The following is a 21103-nucleotide window of genomic DNA, read 5'->3' on the forward strand; positions in this document are numbered from 1 at the left end:
CACCCATTCTACGTACACCCGAAGTGGGAATCTAACGTGTTTCTTTGACTTTTACTACCTGCCCTTTTCTGTTCACTGCTTTTGTTGCCTATCCTTTGTCTGCATGACTCCTTGTACTCCTGCTTCTTGTGTACTTTTCTCCCTTCGGCTTTGTGGGTACGTCTCTACCCATAAGTCTCTTTGACAGTGTCAAGCTAAACAGGATCTACTATGCTAGAAACAAGAGCAAAATAGTTTCAAGCTCCCCTCAAATTTCTAACCCTGAACCTAAGTGGCAACTGGGAAGGGTGTCCACTGTCCCCCATATTGTTTGCTTTGTTGATGGAACCCCTAGCGAATTGTTTCAGGGACCAAGTTAGGGATGCAGGAATAGCAGTAGATGGCCAGTCATATGTGATTTCCTTATGTGAATAACGCTCTTCTCTACATGCAGAATCCAGGCTTTCATATCCCATACATGTCAAACATGCTGCAACATAAAAAGATACCCTATCTGGCTATAGGATCAACAAAAAAAGTCTGTAATCTTGCCACTGGGGACCCTTGAGGGACAGCTTTGTAGGAACCTGCCGGAGGTGGGTATACAATGGGAAACAGACTCCTACAGATATCTGGGCATAAAAGTCCACTGCATGATGGTGGGTGCATTTCAATATGATGTAGGCAGGGCAATAAAGGGTTTAGAGAAAAGTATTGAATTTTGGAAGAAGCTACCCCTATCCCTAATGGGCAAAATAACGATTGACAAAATGATATTACCAAGTTGATGTACCCCTTTACTAATATTCCACACATGATTAGACCCCTTTTTTTCAAACTGTTTGACAGTAAGTTGTCGAAGTTCCTATGGGAAAGGGAAGGTGCAAGGTGTCCCTAAAGACACTTCAGAGATGGTACGAGGAGGGGGTGAGGTCATCACATTCCCAGACTTTGAGTTCTATTTTTTGGTTTCTAAATTACAAAATACGGTCAGATGGGATGGCAGATATGCTGGGGCAGACGGTTCATTACGGGGGAAACCACTGAGACGACACACATGGATGGAATTCTATGGAAGGAAGTGGGACAATTCCAGAGCTCCTGAATCACATGAAGGGTCCATCAGGTATGTCAGAGAATGAGAAACAAATTGAAACTAGGATCGAATTATAGTCCACTCATGCCTCTTAGAGCAGATCCTAAGATAGTGGACATTATAGGGGATATTGGAACAGCCATGTGTGCTCAAGTGGGGTTCCATACATTAGAAGACTTATTTGAAGGGGAGAAATTGCTGCCCTTTACAGAATAGGCACACAAATTCCGTCTGAAGGACAGTTCCTAAATTTTGCACGGTTAATTGGAACACTAGCGAACAAATGGAGCTTCATACCCAAAGAACCCCAGAACACTCCAGTTCTTCAATCTATAGGGATAATAGGGATCAAAAGACCTGTGATAACGCAACTATACGTAGCACTATAGGACAGTATCAAGTAACCCCAATTTAAGGTGAAGGAAAATTGGGAAAGGGACATAGGGGAGACAATTGATGAAAAGTTGTGGAATAAGATCCGCTCACGAGTCAGTAAGCCATCAAGAAATGCATGTTTTAAGTTAATTCAGTATCCTGTACCGAGTTTGCATTACCCCCTCGGAACTAAATATGATAAAGATAGCACAAATACATGCCCGAGGTGAGAGGGCTTCTGCTGGGTGTTGGCATATGGTATCGGAGTGCCCGGCAATTGGTCTTTTTTTTGCAGATATCCGTGATTTCACCGAATCCACTTCACCTAAAGGAGAAATCTTCAAATTGGTGGTTTTTCTTCTAATTTCTTTTTTTTTATTTGGGAGGAGACCCCCTCACCACACCCCCCCTCAATTCCCTCTACCTTATCCTATCCCCTTACCCCAACCCATCTATGTTTAAAAATGTACCTACTTACCTAACCAATTTGAAGAAAAACGAATTAAAGGGTTTCTGATTAGGTGAAATTGAATTTGGTGAAATCTACGGATACCTTTTTTGGCATGGGTACTGGATAGAGTGAATGGGTTACTGAGCAGACCGCTGGAAAATACTCCTAGGATCAGCTTGTTGGGGCTTCTCCCAGGTGGCAAAAGAAGGAAGAATACAAATAATATAGCTTCCCTGTGTTTGGTGTTAGCGAGATGCTGTATGGCCATGTGTTCCATGGGGCCCTTACTAAATCAGTGGGCACAGGACCTACCAAAATGGTCGACAGCAAAAAAAGAAACTGTACACAAACAAAAAACAAGCGACAAATTGGACACCCAGGAAATGGAGTGGGGTACGCCAGACATGGGAACATTCAAGATATTTATCTGTATACGTCAATGCATTCAACGGGAATAATTAAATAGAGCTTAATCATGGATCAAGGTTTGAATAAGGGGGGGGCGATTGGATGGGCAAGAGAAGGGGAGTCTCTTGAGAGGACTAGGTATTACAGAGTTGGGGCAAGGTGGGGAAGGGGAGGGAGGGCAGGTAGTTGGGATAGTTTGTTTACTATTATGTTTATCAAAATGCTAATCATATTTTTTAAGCAACTATTAAACTACCACCTCCCGTACCTTCAGGTGTATGCCTCAACATCACAGTGCAGTGTAATTGTGTGACCATGCAACAAAAAAGTGCTTAAAACGCTTACCTTGCATTAAAAACTAAATTCGTAAACTTGTATGAAAAAATAAAATGAAAGCTGCAGCCTCAGAGTTAGCTCTTCCAAACCTTTTAACATTACAGAGTTCCGTTATTTCAACTGGCATTTTATTTACCAATTGACTTTTTTCCCCAGCGTGGTAATGTCAACTGTCCCTAACGATGTGGCAGAAATATATATCTGTGTATTATACATCAACTGTATCTCTGGATGCACCCTTTTCCGATGGGTACATCCATAATTTGCTGCAATGAAATGTTCACACGCAGGGTTCGAAATTGAGGTGAGCTGGGAGCTTGTTGCCAAGAAGAGCCTGGTTAGCTTAAATCCAACAGTTACCAGGAGCTACTTGTGGCTCCCCAGGCCAACTGATGCTTAAGAAAAACAACTATGTGCATTTAACTCTATGCATTTGGGACACACTATAAATAAACATTATGACACTTCTAAATAACATTTATAGCATACGGGGTAGTAAATAATGGACACAATTCTATGTTTGCTTGTTATGTGGAAGTTAGATTGAGATAACGCTAATTACTAGCTCCTCGATGCCTCAGTGGTAGCTCTTGGTCAAAGATTACTGCTAGATATCCAGGCGCTGCATGTAGCTCAGGTTATCCAATCCTAATTTCGAGCCCTGCATACATACTGTTAAATTATCTGTCATTTGAACTATTGGATTATTTAAAGTTAACACTTCTCATGAAATTGTGCTGTCCAACCATATTTTTTTTAAAACTATCTTGTGGAGCACCCAACCCAACGGATTCAGGCTCATTTCCTTGCACTCATTTGAGGGACACATTCATTCAATACCACTTTAAAAATCCATCAACCACCACTCTTTAGTCATTTTCATAGACCCGATGGTGCAACCCTCAACAAGTGCCTCTGAATCCAAACTGGTCACCTGTCCCATTCCGTTTGACAGCCCTGGCCTATTGGGACAAGGGTGTTTATCTACAACATAACAAGGTTTCTCACCTGGAAATCAGTCTAACTCAACACACCGGATGGAACAAACTGTGTTGGGGTTCTTCCTAGCATGTGGTTACTGGTCTCGCCCAGTTGTCTGAATACAACACATTGACAGGGATACAGCACCTAGTCGCTTCTTTAACACAAATTCACTTTACAGAGGTAAAGCTTCCTGAGCTCTATTTGTAACCCACACCAGAAGCAGTGTATACACTCTCCATGATCAGGAGTTCCAGTGCCCCAGTGCATTTTGAGCTCAAAGGAGGGTCTTTATTATTCTCTCTGAGATTCAGCATAGCATAATGTGCTTATGCCACTAGCCATAGCTCACACCTGGTGAATAAAACAGTATGTGCTTAGTACATGTGGACAATGCAGGGGGCGGGTGACATTTTATATAACTGGCTGATAGCTTGGAACTTGAATCTTTTACCCATAGTCATAGATGCAGATGATATGGCCACACCACACATGCCCACTGCTTGGAAGACAGACCTTCAGGTTCTATGTGCCTAGTCCTTGCTGGATCCAATCACTCTGGCTAGGATCTCTTGATGACTGCGTTGTCTTTGCTGATGCTGTTTACTGGAATAGCCTCTATTTTGGCTTTCATCGCTTTGATCCATTGGTTACAAATTGTGCATACCTCATTGTACTCGCTGAGTGCAGCTCCACTGTGAAGTGCCCTGAAATGTTGAAAGGTCTAGCAGCCAGCTTTACTCTAGGGAGATGTTCATCCCTACTTTCTGTTTCATGTTAGTTCTCCACAGCATTCATCCTCAACATCCTGAGTTATGTCTGCTTTAGCATGGCGGTCTGCTTCTTACCAGGAATTTCCAGTGGCAGAATTATCTGGTCCTTTGACTAAGTAGTATTTTGGCTCTAAAGCACAGGTTTCCCAGTCAAGGTACAGGACTCTCTGCACAAGTTGTAATGTCAGTCGCTGGTGAGATTTTCGTTTTAGCTTGTTATGGTATTACTGGTTTTTCGGGTATGAACTCTAGTGCTCTGTCTGCAGCAAAGGGATACTAGTATTGCCAGAGCCCATAGCTTTGGTCCAACTGCCGAATTAGCACTGATCCGTATGTAGGCACTAAAGATAGGGCAGCGTCAGGCAAACACTGCGATAGCTTGTTCCTCTGGATTAAAATGGCATTGCTGATGTCAAGGCAGGATCCTTAACATGGAGGGGATCCTAGCGGTCCTTATCCCCCCCCATACCACCTCCAGAAAGCTCACAGCTAAAGTGCCCTGGAAAAGCACCTTTCCTGGCTTTGAAGGGCACCTCTGGGTGCCAAGTCAGATGTCAGACTATCAAAACACTGCGGCTGCCAGCAAACTCGAGGGCCTCTGGAGAGATCCAAGGAAAATCTTGAGGTGGCTGGGAGGAAATGACAAAAGACTTTGTGTAACATTCTGAAAGAGTCTTCAAGGCAACATAGCATTGATCCTCTTGCAGATATGGGGATAAGGGCATCCTTTGCCTTATAGTTGAGACAAGGTGTGAAGGGCACCAAAGTCTTTACAGTGGGCACTATAATCCAGGACTAGCAGGAAAAGACTCATCTGTACAGAGTTACATGACATTATTATGCTGGAGTATGCAAAAAAATCAGGCTCTACCCCAGGGCCGGACTGTGAGAAATGAACCCAGACTGTTTTTAGACAATCCAGAGTTCAAACTGAAATTGAGTTACATTTCTAATAAATGTGGCCGTGACTGGTTGATATTGATCATTGAGACAGCACAGGAAACATCCCCCCCAAAAAATAAAATAAATAAATAAAAAAAAATCGAGATTGATCTGAAGGGCTTAGAAGAGAAAATCAAGAGCAAATTTGATGTGGAAGCTTTTAAGAAAGGCCTAGACAAACATTTAAAAGAGATGCAGGATTTCAAAAATGAGACTGTTTCAGAAAGGGTGAAAAGAATGAAAAAGGACATTCAAAATTTTTCTCATGAGAAGGCGTTTCATTATACAAATAAAGACTATAAATTTGGAGAGTCTAAACCCAATACTAAACAGAACCGGAGAGTACGTTTCTGGAATACTTCTTACAGCTCGAGTGGAGGGGGTTCCTCTGAATATGATTAATCTGGGGACACGGATACTTTGAATAACAGGGGAGGAGGTCGGCCCTTTAGAGGAAGAGGTACAAGAAATAATGGTCACACGAGGTAATTACCAAAGACAATCTTTTTTAGGAAGAGGAGGAGACCAGAGACAGTGGGAACCCGAATGGATGCAAACACGCAGTTACAGGGGCTGGTAGTGAATCTCTCTGATATACAGATTACTGAAAAAGAAGAAGAAGTACTCAACAAGGGTTTGAATTTTGTACTCACCAAATTCCACAATCCATCTGAGTTTAGGATTGAATTTAATCAGTTCATGCGGAAAGTAAATTTAAAAGAGTTCTTCCTGGATAATATGTTTGATAAAGGGGACAATTGCAATGGGTTGAGGAATCCCTCGACCTTTTGTGCTCCTGCTAGTACCCATTCAGCGGAATCCAGAGTTTTTGAAAGGAAGGTTTTGGAGGAGATTAACGAATTAGAAACTAGAGGTACCCCTCACCATTCCAATCTAAGTATAACGGAACAAAAGATGTTGAATAATTTGGGAGCCAATGAGAAGATCATTATCCGTCAAGCCGACAAAGGTGGCGCTATTGTAATACTGAATAGAAGTGACTATATTAAGGAATGTGAAATGTTACTATCACTATCAGACAAGAACCATTACTTGAAAATAGACAGAGATCCCAGCAGTGACCTCTTAAATATCATTCGAAATAAGGTGCAGAAGGCTGTGGACGAACACATGATCAGTAAACAAGAGGGTGAATATCTGATTAGAGAGAATGGTTGTGTTCCCATCTTCTACATCCTCCCTAAAATTCATAAGAGTCTAGAGAACCCACCGGGTAGACCTATTGTTTCAGCTGTGAGCTCCCTCCTAGAACCTTTGTCTAAATTACAACCATGAGAAGTTACATAAAGGATACCACAGACGCTATTAACAGAATAGAGGGCAACATTTTTGCCCCTAAGGCCAATTTGTTGGTATGTTTAGACATTCAAGCGCTATACACATACATACCCCAATTGGCTACATTGGAGGTAGTGGAGGAAACCCTACTGAAAAGAGAAGACGAAAATCCAGTTTCCAACTCTTTTATTAAATGGTGCACGGAGATGGCTCTTAGTTTTTTTTTCAATTTATGGGACAGTTCTATAAACAAAATCGAAGGGACGGCAATGGGGTCAGCCATGGCCCCCAATGTCGCTAATTTTTATGTAAACATGTTTTAGGAAACTGTTGTCTATAACGATAGCAATCCATTTCAGAATAATATTCTATGTTGGCTCCGGTATACAGATGACGTATTTGTCATTTGGAGAGGGAGCGAAGAAGAAGCCGGTGACTTCCTACAGTAGTTGAACCAACAAAACAGATATTTGAAATTTACTAGCAATATCAGTAACCAGGAAGTTAATTATTTAGATATCTGTATTTAACATCAGAATGGGGTGCTATTAGTAAGACCATATACTAAAGCCACTGATAAAAATGCTTTGTTGCACTTTAAGAGCCACCATGCACAGCACGTGAAGAATAACCTTCCGTTTGGGCAATTCTTACGCTTGAAAAAGAACAGCAGTACTAATGAATCATATGAGAATGGAGCCAATAATCTGATCACTAAATTGGTACACCGGGGCTATCCTACTCCTTTGGTGAGAAAAGCAGCCAAAAGAGCATTTAATAATAATCGGGAATCCCTTCTTGATCACCAAATTCAAAGAGAAAAAAGTACTAAAGATACTCCTTTGGTATTTGTCAACACGTTCAGTAATTTGTCATACAAGATCAAGGGTATTATTACGAGAAATTGGAATAAGATCATGACCAAAGAAGTAGGTAAGCCCATTGTGGCCTTTAAGAAAAGCACCACTGTTCGCAATTTGGTAATGAGAAATGACGTGTCAAAAAGAAGCCCTCCCAACAAACTACCTTATGGGGTTTATCCCCTGTGGTGGGCCATTATCCTTGTGGTACTTGCACAATGTGTCCCCGAACAAAAAAACCTTAGCTGTAGATTTGGGAATTGAAAAAATGTGGAATATTAATGAACACACGAATTGTAACACAAGTAATGTTATTTACCTGATTAAATGTCTGTGTAAACGCATTTACATTGGCAAAACGAACAGGAAATGCAGAACTAGGATGACTGAACATGGGAGTTGTATTAGGAATGAGGTCGAACAAGCTCCTATATGGAAATGAAGCACAGATGCAACGATTTTGAGTGGTGCATTCGAAAAAACAAATTAAAGGTCAATCACAAACAGTGATAAGAAACTATTGCACCTTGAACAAAAACTGATTTTTTTGTCAAAGAGTCACATTAGTGGTCTAAATGAGGGAGTGGAATGGCATAACGCCTAATTACAACACTGTTTTTACCTTCCAGAGTCAGGCGAAACTAAATGACATGGTATTCCTTGACATAATTACAAAATGAATAATTGAGTTGTGTTACTACTGGTTTCTGCAATTATTGTTTTCTGCAATACTTGTGAATGTAAGAAATAAGAGGATGTACTTATATGAATAACTGTCTTTTGAAGAGTCAAGTTAAGGGTCACTGCGTGCAATTATTGTAATAGTAAGAAACAAGAGGATGACGTGATTTACACTTATAGAAGCAAATGTTTATGTCCTATGAGCTACTGTATTACGCTGTATTATAGAAGCCAATGTTTCTTGTCCTGTGAGCTCTTGTATTGCGCTGCACTATGATTCATTGTGTATTTATTTCATTGTGAGATTGGGTGTGTGCTTAGATCCCTATACTATTGTTCCACATGTGTTTGGGTTGTCATTATAGAACCCGTATGAGAGGAAGTATGGTATCACACTGCTAGGTATTGGTTTCACTATATCTAGTGGCCTTTAAGAGACTCGTGGTTCAGTCCATGAGGTGACTACATTTCCCATAATACGAAGCAACGCAAATGCGTCGGCGCTTATACGCATCCGTGCGACGCAATGACGTCAGTACGCACGTTGTTTGGCGTGGCGACGTCACCGCGTCGCGTGGAGTGTAGAGTGTAGATACACCCACGAATGTTACACGGTAGTGCAGACTAATGCGAACGAGAACGCTGGAATAGTGAAGAGGTAGAGGATTCTTTCCATGACCGTGGTAAGTGAAGTACTTGGGAAGTTTTAAAGTCTACTGTGATACCCTATATGAGATCGGGGACTTACTGGGGATGCAGACATTTGTATTTCCACAGATTTGGGTCCATATAAAGTAGCAAAGACGTTTTCTTTGCCTCAACCAGAGGAATCCCACGGGGAGGAAGCTGTGAATAGCATCATCTAGCTTCATAACGACCTACAAGTGAGTGTTTTCACTCTCTAATGATATACTGACCTGTCACATACTTTTGGCAGTTTCAAATGGAATTTTGCAACAGAGCACTTTTACTCTACATCATAGGATGGCCACGTACATCTGATGTCCATATTTGAGACAACCCAGAGAAAACCAACTGTTTAGTGACTTCCAGACTGGTAAGCATGATTATCCTATGCTTTCTAGTCATTTATGGGACGTTATATATGGCCCAGGGTATTAATATGTCATAATTGTGTACTAGTTTAGAGAAGAGGACACTCAAGAATTCCCTGAAGAAATTGGGAATCTGCATAAGGAACCAGAAAAGGTACAAGAGCTACTACTAGGAAAGAGGTATGTAATAAGCAACATACTTCAACACCCTTTTTGGGATAAGGGCGTATTTAGATGTAATTAGAGATTTATACTTTATAATTAATTACTAATAGGGTGTCTTTTTTGATTAACAGAGTACTCCCTCCAACAAGAGAACATTTTTAATATCGGCACAAGACACATTCCCCTGAAGAATGTTCTACATTGATGTATATTAAGGACAGAAACTTGTAAAAGTTGTTTTTTTTTAAATATACCAACATGAAATAGGCTGAAAATAGTGAGGCATGGGAATCAGAGTGTTATTTGTTATACACATTTGAGATCCTTGATAAGTTACTGCAATGTACTCAAGCATGGTGCTTCTACTTGTGTTGTTTTAACATGATGTATGTGTTTTATGTATGATGATCATTTTTATGATTGTTTTATGAATTTTGATGATTAGTGATTAATAAAATTTTGTGATAATAAATTATTTTTTTATGGGAAGAACCTAAGGTGACAACGTATAGAGCATAGGACTTTCTTTTTGTATATAGGAATTATAGGCTCACAGAGCAAGAAGTCTGTTTGATCCCTACCTGTGGTATATAACCGTTTGATAATGTACTAGCAGGAAGTGTGCCAGGCACTATACTCATTGCGTGGATTACAAATAGCAAGACGGAGCTATATACCTGTGAGGCGGACTTGTTACTAAGAAGTGGCTGGGCACTATATTCCACTGACCGTATTTTTTTTAAGCTTCACACATATACTTTATTGCTACTTACATTATACTAACAGATAAGGCAAACCCCTCGGTCCCATCACCTAGGCTCAACTGACATAGCATAGAACCTTCCCACAGCATTTGTCACCAAACATTCCACATGACATCACAGGCTCTCACATACAGAGACAAACACTTCACAACACATCTCATTCCTTTCCAATAATAAGCTGACTGTATTCTGAGATGAGAAGCAGGTGGGTGGTACGTATCCGATACTGTCTTATTTTTAGAGAAGGTGATGGAGACAAAGAATGCAGACATTTTATGATTTGACCCATCCTAACACTGCTGATTTAGGACAATCCCAAGGAGGGACCCCATACAAGATTCTCTCATTCCATTCTAATTTCTAATATACAGCCCAGACATTGCTGAGTGCTATACTCCCGAGACTAAATTGTAGTTGGAGAAGCTGTAGGAGATCAGTACCGCAAATTAGGGAAACCCTGGACAAGATGATTCAACTCACCCGGACACCGATTTAGGACAACGCCAAGTAGCAACACACTGTCCTGTTGTAAATAAACCCAATGATTCAATTAGCATTTATCATAACCACCCCCTTATTGGAAGTGTGTTTTAACCATCAATTTTAGAGTCCAGGGTCGTTCTATGCCACAATGCATATAGGAATGAACAGAGTGCAATGAATTGCAACCACTTGCACCCACAACAGCGTTCTGATGACATCAAGCCAAATAGATTGAGTGCAATTTTTCTTGTAGATCCTCCATTTAGATTTTATTAATGATTCCTGGACAATTTAAGGTTACAAGTTGTTAAGAAGTGCTCAAATACAAACGTGCAGCATAATAAACAGTTTTGATTATTACTGAATGTTTTAGAAATATAATTTGTTGCTACTTAATAAACAAAAAAAATACATTGAGGTGGACAATGCTATTTTAAATAATTTTCCACACAGGTTTCATCGTCTTGTAAGGGAATGTTACCTGTTTATGAAGTTTGGCCAGGATTTTCTCACTTGGGTAACTGTTCAGTTTTTCATCAAAATCTTCATAGTCATCCATGTTTCTGCCCATTTTCTCCTGATACTCAGTAGGGCACTGATAAAAAAGAAGGTATTTTTATTGTACATAGTGTTAATTATATGCAATATTTAGTAAAAATCTGAACAGATACACAACAGGTTTGCAAAGCTAAATCGTAGCGGAATCGGACTGAGCAACATATGACCTTTCAACTTACACCATTGTTAGATATGGATTACATAATATTGTCATTCAAAAATGTACAGATCAGTTTGCAAACACACTTTGGATAAGTATACCATATTGTGAGGGTTTGTTGGGCATTTTAATATAGTTTTTATAATGGAGATTTATAATGATGATGTTTGATTGCACTCAAAGTTAAATGCAGTGGCAATTTGTTGCTAATGTGCCTGTGACGGTGGCTTTTCTACAGCACTCAGGTGAGAACTGCACAGTCAGTAATCTTAAGGTGGGGGCAGAGCACGCAAACCAAAAGGGATCCGAAACACTATACTAAAAAGGTAGTGCATTAGGGCAGCCAGGCTTCACTAACTCCAGGGAGGGGGAAGTAGTAGATTCCCACACAGTCATCCAAAGAAAACTCACCACTCTGGTATACAAAAAAATGTATACCTTTATAAAAAAAAATAGAACACACTCATATACACACACATATATATATATTAGGTGCTTAAACACTTAAGTAGACGTAACACGTAGTAAGAATACTTAGTGTATGTATAACACAGTAAATTGTCCTCAGACACTTATTTCAATTATAGTAAAAAAAATAAAGTCCATTACCCGGAGATAGTCACAAAAAAAAAGTACCCAATTGCCAACACCAACACAATCACAGTATTTCTACAACATAGATTTGGAAAATACAAATGTGCACCACACAGTCAGTGTAGGGAAATGAAAGGGGTGGGAAATTCTAATTTCACACACCCAGAGGCCACCAAAATAGAGATACACTTTAGATTTATAGCATCAAACATTGCACTCCCAGATAAAAATAGACACTTTTTCACCAAAAATAGTTGCATTGTAATAAGGCATTCATATTAGCAGAAGTGGAATACAAAACTTTAATGAATGCAGAATAATTTTCCAAAGGCAGCTAAGTAGCTCAAAAATCACTTCGCAAGAATTTCAGAGGAGTCGCATGTTCCCCGGAGACAAACGGGACAAAGTCAGTAAACATTCTGCATCTATGAAGAAAAGTAATGAAAGTCGCAGTTATACCCAAGAGGTGCATATTTGGCTGCAAACAACCTTAGGGAACGATAGACAAGGGCTTCAAGAAGCGCTCCAGAAGCAGAATTGAGAAACCGCAGCATTGAGAGGATATGCAGCACAGCAGGATTCAGTCCCAATGCAAGTCAATGGGAAATGTGGTTAAGGCATGGCTATGAAACACCACAACCACAGACAATCCGTGGAGCAGTATCAAGAATGCCCCACAAACCCAGGAAGCAGAGGCCTAGCATTGCCTAGCATTTTCGGGGCTGGACTGCCCAAGTGGGTGGTACCAGATTGACATACGAATGGATATTTCTCCTATGTGAAAGATACAGTGAGCTAAAATGGGGTTGTAGACCCTCCAGAGTGGGCACCTTCCCATAGAACAGGTTATATGGCCCTGTTTGTTCTCGGTAGAGGGGCTCCAAGATGTTTTTGCTGATTGATATGTTATTACGTGGCTTGATTGACGTTTTGGTGCAGCAAATCTAGCTATTTGTTACTGTGACAGATTTCTTTTACTGCGCATATACGATGAAGCAAGCATGATGTTATTAGGCTAGATTGCCATTTTGGTGCAGCCAGTTTGGATATGTTTTCATTTTGTGGCATGGCATTTTTAATTGCAAAGCCAACTGGAGTACGCTCTTACATGAGGGTACTTAACTTTTCAGCAACCTGCAAAGACAGCTTCAATGTTCTGCTCTTGCCTCCTTTGGTTTCCATCTGGAATATTGTAGATGGGTTATTAATGTTTGAACTGCTTGAACTGAAAGTGTAAGTTCGAGCCTCTGCTACAAAGGACATGGGCTGCCTACCTACAGGGACTTTCCATTTATTTACTTTATTTATTATATTTGTTATACGCCCAAACCCGGAGGTATCCCGGCGTAGTTACAGTCAGAGGGCAAGTACATCTTTATAATACATTTTATAACAAAACATAGCAATAGAAAAACAGTGGTATATTTACTTACAGTGTATATACAGATAGGAGGTGGTGTATTCAATAAAAAACAAAAAGGAGGGGAATCTTGGCTAAGGTTTAGTATTGGTTAAATAGCCTAGTTTTCAGTGATTTTCTGAATAGTGGAAAGGATGTTTCAATCTTGATATTGGTGGGTAGTGAGTTCCAGTGTCTCGGCGCAAGTACTTTGAAACCTTTACCCCCCCCCCGCTTTCTCTCTTTTATATCGTGGGATTTCGAGGTGAAAGTTATTAGATCTAAGGAGTCTTGTCTGGGATTTCTTTGTGACTGTGTTGATCAGTTATTGGGCGGTTTATTGGCAAAACATTTATGCGTGATACTTAGGGTTTTGAAAAGTATCCTGGCTTGGATGGAGAGCCAGTGATTGTCTCTCCTGATGCTGGATATGTGTTCAGATTTTTTTATGCATAGGGCAGTTCGGAGAGCTTTGTTCTGCATGAGCTGGAGTTTGACTATGTTGGTTTTGGAGGTGCCAAGGAAGATGTTACAATAGTCGAGCTTGGAGAGTAGAAGTGCTCTTGCTAATGTAACACAGGTGTTGGGTGAGAGGAATTTGCGGCTTAGGGAGATGAGTTTCAATGTATAGGCAGTGGAGGAGGCTAGAGTATTTACTTGCTTTGACATGGTTAAGGTAGCGTCTAGATAGACACCTAGAGTCTTGACTTGTTTAAGTACTGGGATGGAAGTGCCATCAATGATAAATGGTTCATAAGTAGGCTGAAGTGATTCAATTTTGAAGGGTGAGCCTACTATGAGTAGCTCTGTTTTGTCATCATTAAGCCAAAGGCTATTGTATGCCATCCAATTTTGAATAAGTGAGTATATTTGGTTGATGAGCGAGTCTTGCTCGTGGTTTTCTGTTAGTGGGATAAGGATCTGGGTTTCATCAGCAGAGTTGGTATAGATGACATCCATGGAGTCCAGAGCTGCAAAGAGCAAATTAGTACAGGCATTGTACAATGTGGGGGATAGGCTTGATCCTTGTTGGACGCCTACGTGAACTGGTATAGGGTCGGCTGATTCTTTGCCGATGGATACTCTTGATGTTCTGTCTCCTAAAAAGGATTTGATCCAGTTAGTAGCGTCCTTAGACAGATTGAAGTTGTTAGCCAATGTGTTACAGAGTTTGTGCTGGTCGACCAAATCGAAAGCCGCCGAGAGGTCCAGTAGTATTAGTAGGCAGAGTTTTCCTGCTTCTCTGGTGGCATCCATTTGGATTTTCAGATCGAGTAGGGCTGTCTCGGTACTGTGATTAGGGCGGAATCCTGACTGTCGGTCCCCTAGAAGTTCGTCCTGTTCTATGTAGTTTTGGATCTGGGAGTATGCTACTTTGTCTATTATTTTCAGGAGGAACAGTACCGTTGTGATAGGTCGATAATTAGTGGGGATAGATGGATCTAGGGTTGTTTTTTTTAGGAGGGGGGTTACCCATGCTTTTTTAATGCGGGTTGGGACTGTATTGGTGAGAAGAACAAGTTACTTACCAACTGTAACGTTCTTTCGATTGATGTTCCTCCCATGTATTCCTCATCTTGGATATATCCGTACCTTCAACTTGCTGCTAAATGTATACTAGTACCCTAAATATTCACATTTATCTCCTTTAGAGACAAGCCCCGCCCACCAACCCGGAAACGCCGCCAAATAGGCACTGCCGCGCCCACTAGCGCGCGCATACCGAGAAGTGCCCAGGAAGTGCCTATTTGCCTGGTGCCGGGGGCGCGGGCGGCGTCATAATTTATTTATTTAATTATTTTTCTTTTCTCCTTCATCCATTTTCATTACGCTGTACTCTGGCGTGCATGACCATTACTTAGCGTTCCAAAAGGGTCTGTCTTTACGACATATTTTTTTTCTATTTTCTTTTCTTTCTTCGTTGTGAACTTTTACCGTTTGAGCTACCTGTTGAGCCACTTATTGTCTTGTGACACCTAATGGGAGTCGGGAGTGAGGAATAACTCCTGATTCGCTACTAGTTAATCGTTTGCCCTTGTAGCATGGTGTTTATATTTTGTGTGCGTGTGGAAAGATATGTACTCATTGGACCTTTTTTGCTCGCTCAGAAATTATCTTACTTTTCCCCTTACGCGATTTTGAATTTGTTTGAGCCACTATTGCCCTTTATTGTTCCTGAGTGGGAGTAGGGAGTGGGGTAACTATCCCCTGAATCCCCAACTGTGTATGTTGTGCATTTGTAGCACGATTGTGTCTATTCCCGCGCGCGTGGATGGAATTTAATTATTTGAACTGTGCTCACTGTTATTGCAAATCTCCATGAAAAGAACCGTTGATATTTGTGCCGCTTACTTGACACAAGACATTTTGGGTTGATTGTTCCATTAGGGGGAGTGGACTGCTAACTTGTCTTCCCCAAGCTCTTGTTGGGATAACCCATCAATTGGAGACTATACTAACTCATTGTGCACAACGCCATTACGAGTGTTGGAGTGGTTAATTTGTAACACCCTGTATCTCGCAAGAAAAAATAAATATTGGACTATTCGGTAAAAGTATCGCAGCCGATAGAGGGTTGAATTCCCTCGATTTCAGACATAACATTTGTAAGAATAAGTTAACAACTAAACAGACCAGGGACTCACTATCCCGTATCTAAAGTTTGATTGTGCTGCCACACCTGTAGTATGGTAGGAACCATACTAAGTGGGACAATACCTACGCCGTGTGGGGGACATATAAAAGAATTGGGAAAAAGAAAAACTCCAATTGCGAGTGGAACCTTCGTATACCCAAACTACAAAAATCCCCACTTTGCTAATTTGTCACCAGGGAAAATGAATACAAAAGACCTAAAGGAACAAGCGGGGGAAGGGGAAGTTAGTAAATGGGATTTAAGTGGTATTTAATTCCCCCCACTCTCCAATCTTGTAGGACTCCCCACAGTGGACCCCAGCGAACATGCTAAGGCTCCACACTGCTCAGAGGAACCCAAGCAAAAAAGCTTTTTAAGCATACAGGATATACCAATAAGGCCTTCAAACTTAAATTTGGACGATACTCTGCCCCCTACTCCCCAACTAGATACGTCCCTTCTGGCCCCTGTGGTGTCTGCAGAGTTGGATAGAAGGGTCAGACTTTCCATCGGACCCTCAACTCCGGCAAGGGGGGGGGGGGGGCCTTGACAATGTGCACCTCCATACACCTACGGTAGGAAGAATGGAGGAGAACTTGTCAGTACCAATATTGCTACCCGACACTTACTCTACAGGGGAAGTGAGGGGCATGTTCGGTAGTGTAAATAGGGGGGACCAAAAGCCAAGCACCCATAAATGTTCAAGTCCTACTATACCTGCATCTACTCAGAATCACAAGTGTGAGGAACAGTCCTCCAATCACCTAGAAAATGATTTAAACATGGATGAGATTGTACCCATGTTGGAAACCTTTCCTGTACTTACCAGGATTTTAAATCTTCTGGACAAGGGACATGAAAGAACTCACGGGGAGTTACAGGAATTGAGATTCATGGTGGTGGAATTTTCAGAAAAATTAAGTAGGTTGGAAGGCTTTGTGCACGCCCTGAATCTCTTCACATTAGCACATTCTGGAAAGGAACCCACACCGAGATCTAACGTGGGCTCCCAAACCATAGATGTGGATAAAGAGTGTAAGAGTTTAGAAATAGTCAGGAGCTCCTTCCCCTGGGAAAAAAAAGAATTGTCTCTTACCGCTTCTGCAACCAATAAAATCAACATTGAGCAGGTGAAAAAGTCTGAAGAGGTGAAGGAATTAATGAGAGTGATACTAATTAATTCTGAAAAGATAAAATCTGTGGAAAATCTGCAGGCTAGGGGGAAAGATGTCAGTGATCTTAAAGAAACGAACGTCTTAGAACAGACCATCAGAAATAAACCGGACAGTCCTTCGGCATTACTACAGGTAATCGAGGAGGAGACCGCTCTGAAACAGCGAGCGAAGTCCCTGCTGAATTCAGAGTCAATTCAGGTAGAGGAACGTCCCTTTGTCTATGTAATCTCCCGTAGAGAAAAGAAAATGAGAGCAAAGGCTCTCAAAAGAAGAGCAAAGAGGGGGCGCAGGGGTCAACCACTACAAATAAAATAAAATAAAAAAAATCACAAAACCAAACAGCTACTAAAATAAAGAACTCAAATACAAACATCAAAGATATTTGTAGTTTATCGGGGGAAGAAGGAATTCTTGATTTTACACAACTGGACGAAGAAAGTAAGCTAGCCCTAGAGGTTAAAGCAACTTCTGGCCTCCAGGATGAAGGGAGGGAGACCACCCCAACACTTCAGAAACTGAAATGTATGCGCAGAGGAATGAATATGATGATGCCTCAAATACCCTTTCAAACGCCATGAGACACAAGGGGAAAAAGTCTACTGGCAAACAAAATATCAAAAAATAGAAACTAATAAAAAGAAAAAATCAGATCAAAGAAAACAGAATGACAGTAGATCCGAAATAAACAAAGATGCGCGGAGCATCCAACAGTTCTTTAGCCCTAAAATTAAGGAAAAGTTCCTCACTGAGAGTGAGGAAAAGGAAAAGGAAAAAGAGGTCCCCCACACTACTCCTAAGGAGAATGATACGAAAATGGTAATCTGGAAGCACATTCTGATGAACCTACTATGGTCCCTAGTGAAGACATAAAAAAATTGGTTCAGGAAGCACTACTTAAATTGCTTCAACACCCGAATAAGTTTGGTACACCTCTCCCTCAACTCATGTCACAAATGGAGGGTAATCCTGAGGAGGTAGAACAGAGGAGGGATATCCCGAATCAAAAGATCAGGGAGGTAGAACTGAGGAGGGATTCCCTAAACAAGTTGCCTGAGGTTAGTGATGATACGCCACAGCAAGGACTAAAGGGTTCAGCTCCGAAAGTTGGGCTGATTAACCGGGCCTCCACCATAATACAGGGGGGTGACTCTACAAAAACCGTGGCTAACAACACCAAAGCTTGAGAGGACACTCGTGGGGAGGGACCCTCTCCGCTCTTAGTTAAGGAATTTGAAGAGAGGATAAGAGAAAAATTTGAGTTGTGGAACCAAGGGAAGGTCCGAGAACATGCTAGAGAGTTTCAACAAGGGCAGGAGGCCTTGCTTGAAACTCGAGGAGGAGATGGGAGGGAATGAGAATCTCAGAAGTAATGTAATTGGGAAGAACAGAACACTAGACACCAAAATGTTTGGGCGGAGGCTAGGAGAGATTTGAGGGAACCGAAATACCCAGAAAATCCTAATGTCATGTTGAACTTTGTACTAACTATGGGAGACCCCACGTCATTACATCGAGGGAGGATTCTCTCTTTGTTTAACGAGATTCCCTGTCTGTCCTTTATCTGTTCGGGAGACATAAAGCTCATTGATTACATTCATCCCACCAGATACGACTGCGTAAGGATCGTATTTTACTCGAGAGCAACATATGAACTTGTGTTAACTGAAGGTGTGGCTCTGCAAAGATTTGGCTATGACATCATGGATTTCAGTCAGGGCGCGGGACCACATCAAGGAGGGGAACGTACAGTGCAATACTCAGAGATACATGGTAACACTTCTACACAGGGAGGACGTAATACCACCCCTGAGAAAATATGAAATGAAGCTGCTGAACTTAGATCACTGGCAGAATCTTTGAAGGAATCTTTAGTCAAGATCCAAGGTCTGAAAAGTTCAACTTGGACTACTAAGTATCAATTTTTATCATGGAATTCGAGGGGGTCGCGGGCACTATTGCACTCGGCCAAGACGTGTGTAGAGCTCCTTAAATACTCCTTTTTATGCATCCAAGAAACATGGGCTATTAATGCAATATCTCTAGATGGATTCACTATCTTTCAGGAACCAGCCATAAAACAAGCCATGGGGAGACCAGCAGGGGGTCTGCTTATCGCCGTTAAGAATAATATTGATTTTAGCACCATAAAGAACTTTCGTTTAAATACCGGCTGTTTTGCAGTCCTCATAAAGGTGGCTTGGAAATGTACCTGGAGTCACCTCCTAATCATAAATATATATTGGCAACCAGACCGAGATTTAAAGACCTACACTGATTCTATTGACCCAATTATTCTGGAATGCCTGGAGTTGGATAACGATATGTATGTTATCATGTGTGGAGATTTTAATTCAGACATTTGCATTGAAGAAGAGGGGTATGAAGGAAAGGTGGGCTGGTCGAGAAATGTATGGGGGGATACCCGAAAACTTTCCCAGGGAGTCCAATGGGTGCAATTTATTGGGGGTTGGGGGCTCCGATGATTAAATAACATAACGGAGGAGACAGCGGACCCCGTTACTTGGTCAAATGGAAAGTGGAGTTCCACCATAGATTATATTTTTGTTTGTACCAAGACCTTCTCTCTCATTTATGAGTTCAATCTGATTGATTCTCTGGAAAATGACCACAAAATGTTGAGCATGAGTATAGAGATACCGACAAATGTGGTTGAGAAGAACAAGTTACTTCTTACCTTGTAACGTTCTTTGGACGGGATGTTCCTCGAACATATTCCTTATCTTTGATAATACTTTTCCAGCTTGCTGGCCTCGGAATTTTTTTCTGTAGAGGGTGCTGCGCGTCGACGTCCGCCGAGTCGATGTCACTCGACGGCCACCGTATCGGCGCCGACGTCACCATGCCCAGAAAATAGCCACGCGCTGCGTCCGTTGCTCAGTTCCGTTTTGTAGCATAAGAAAAGTCATGCCTGAATTGGTTATTGACCTTGAAGGAGCGTAATCTGCAACCACAAGGGAAGTATTACTGCAGGAATGAATGGGAGGGGCGATAAGGAATACGTCGGAGGAACATCCCGTCGAAAGAACGTTACAAGGTAAGAAGTAACTTGTTCTTCGAGGGGATTGTGTCCTCCGACGTATTCCTTATCTTTGATAGACTCCCATAGCAGTGGCATGTAATTGGAGGTGGGAGTAAGAATGTTATGTATCCCTTTAGGGATGGCCCGAATATAATACGGTCTTGCCAAATCTGGTCTCTTGACTAGTGGAGGAATCCAGGTTGTAATATTTTGTGAATGTATGTGCGGACGACCATGTGGCAGCCGCACATATATCTCGGACCGGTACACCTCTTTGGAGAGCCGAAGAGGCTGCGATACCCCTGGTTGAATGAGCCCTAAGATTTTGGGGTGGCTCTTTCCCTGCCAGTTTATAACATTCCAGAATGGCCAAAATGATCCACCTGGAAATGGTTTGTTTTGTTATGGGTAGTCCCAACTTGTGACCTGAGTATCCTACAAACAGTTGGTCTGCTTGCCTGATCCTAGCCATTCTGCTGATGTAAAAGCTAAGACCTCGCCTTGGGTCCAGCCTATGTAGGCTTTCTTCCTCTTTCCCCGCATGGGGAGGAGGGTAGAACGAAGGTAAGGTAATTTTCTGAGTAATATGAAATTCAGAAACCACCTTTGGGAGGAAATTAGTCTTCACCTGTAGGAGAACTTTGTCCTTGTGGAAAATTGTATGTGGGGGTTTACAGGAGAGAGCTCGTAGCTCACTCACCCTCCTAGCAGATGTTAGTGCTACCAATAGGACAGTTTTAAGCGTGAGAAATCTCAGCGAACAAGAGTGAAGTGGTTCGAATGGAGTGCCCATTAGGAAGTTTAAGACTAAATTTAAGTCCCATAAGGGAACCTGGAATGGTTTTGGAGGATAAACATTAGTTAATCCCTTGAGAAATTGTATCACTAGAGGTA

General features: G+C 41.5%; 1 protein-coding gene across 1 annotated transcript in view; it reads right to left on the reverse strand.

Moving 5' to 3' along the window:
- Window positions 1-21103, reverse strand: part of LMBRD2 (LMBR1 domain containing 2) — a 1998085-nt gene that overhangs the window by 1110987 nt on the left and 865995 nt on the right. The window contains exon 8 of the mRNA XM_069627129.1: window positions 11130-11243. Coding sequence (XP_069483230.1) covers window positions 11130-11243 — 114 coding nt within the window. The remainder of the gene's footprint in view (window positions 1-11129; window positions 11244-21103) is intronic.

Source organism: Ambystoma mexicanum, chromosome 6p, assembly GCF_040938575.1.
Source record: "Ambystoma mexicanum isolate Mex_15411 chromosome 6p, UKY_AmexF1_1, whole genome shotgun sequence".
Taxonomy (NCBI): Eukaryota; Metazoa; Chordata; class Amphibia; order Caudata; family Ambystomatidae; genus Ambystoma; species Ambystoma mexicanum.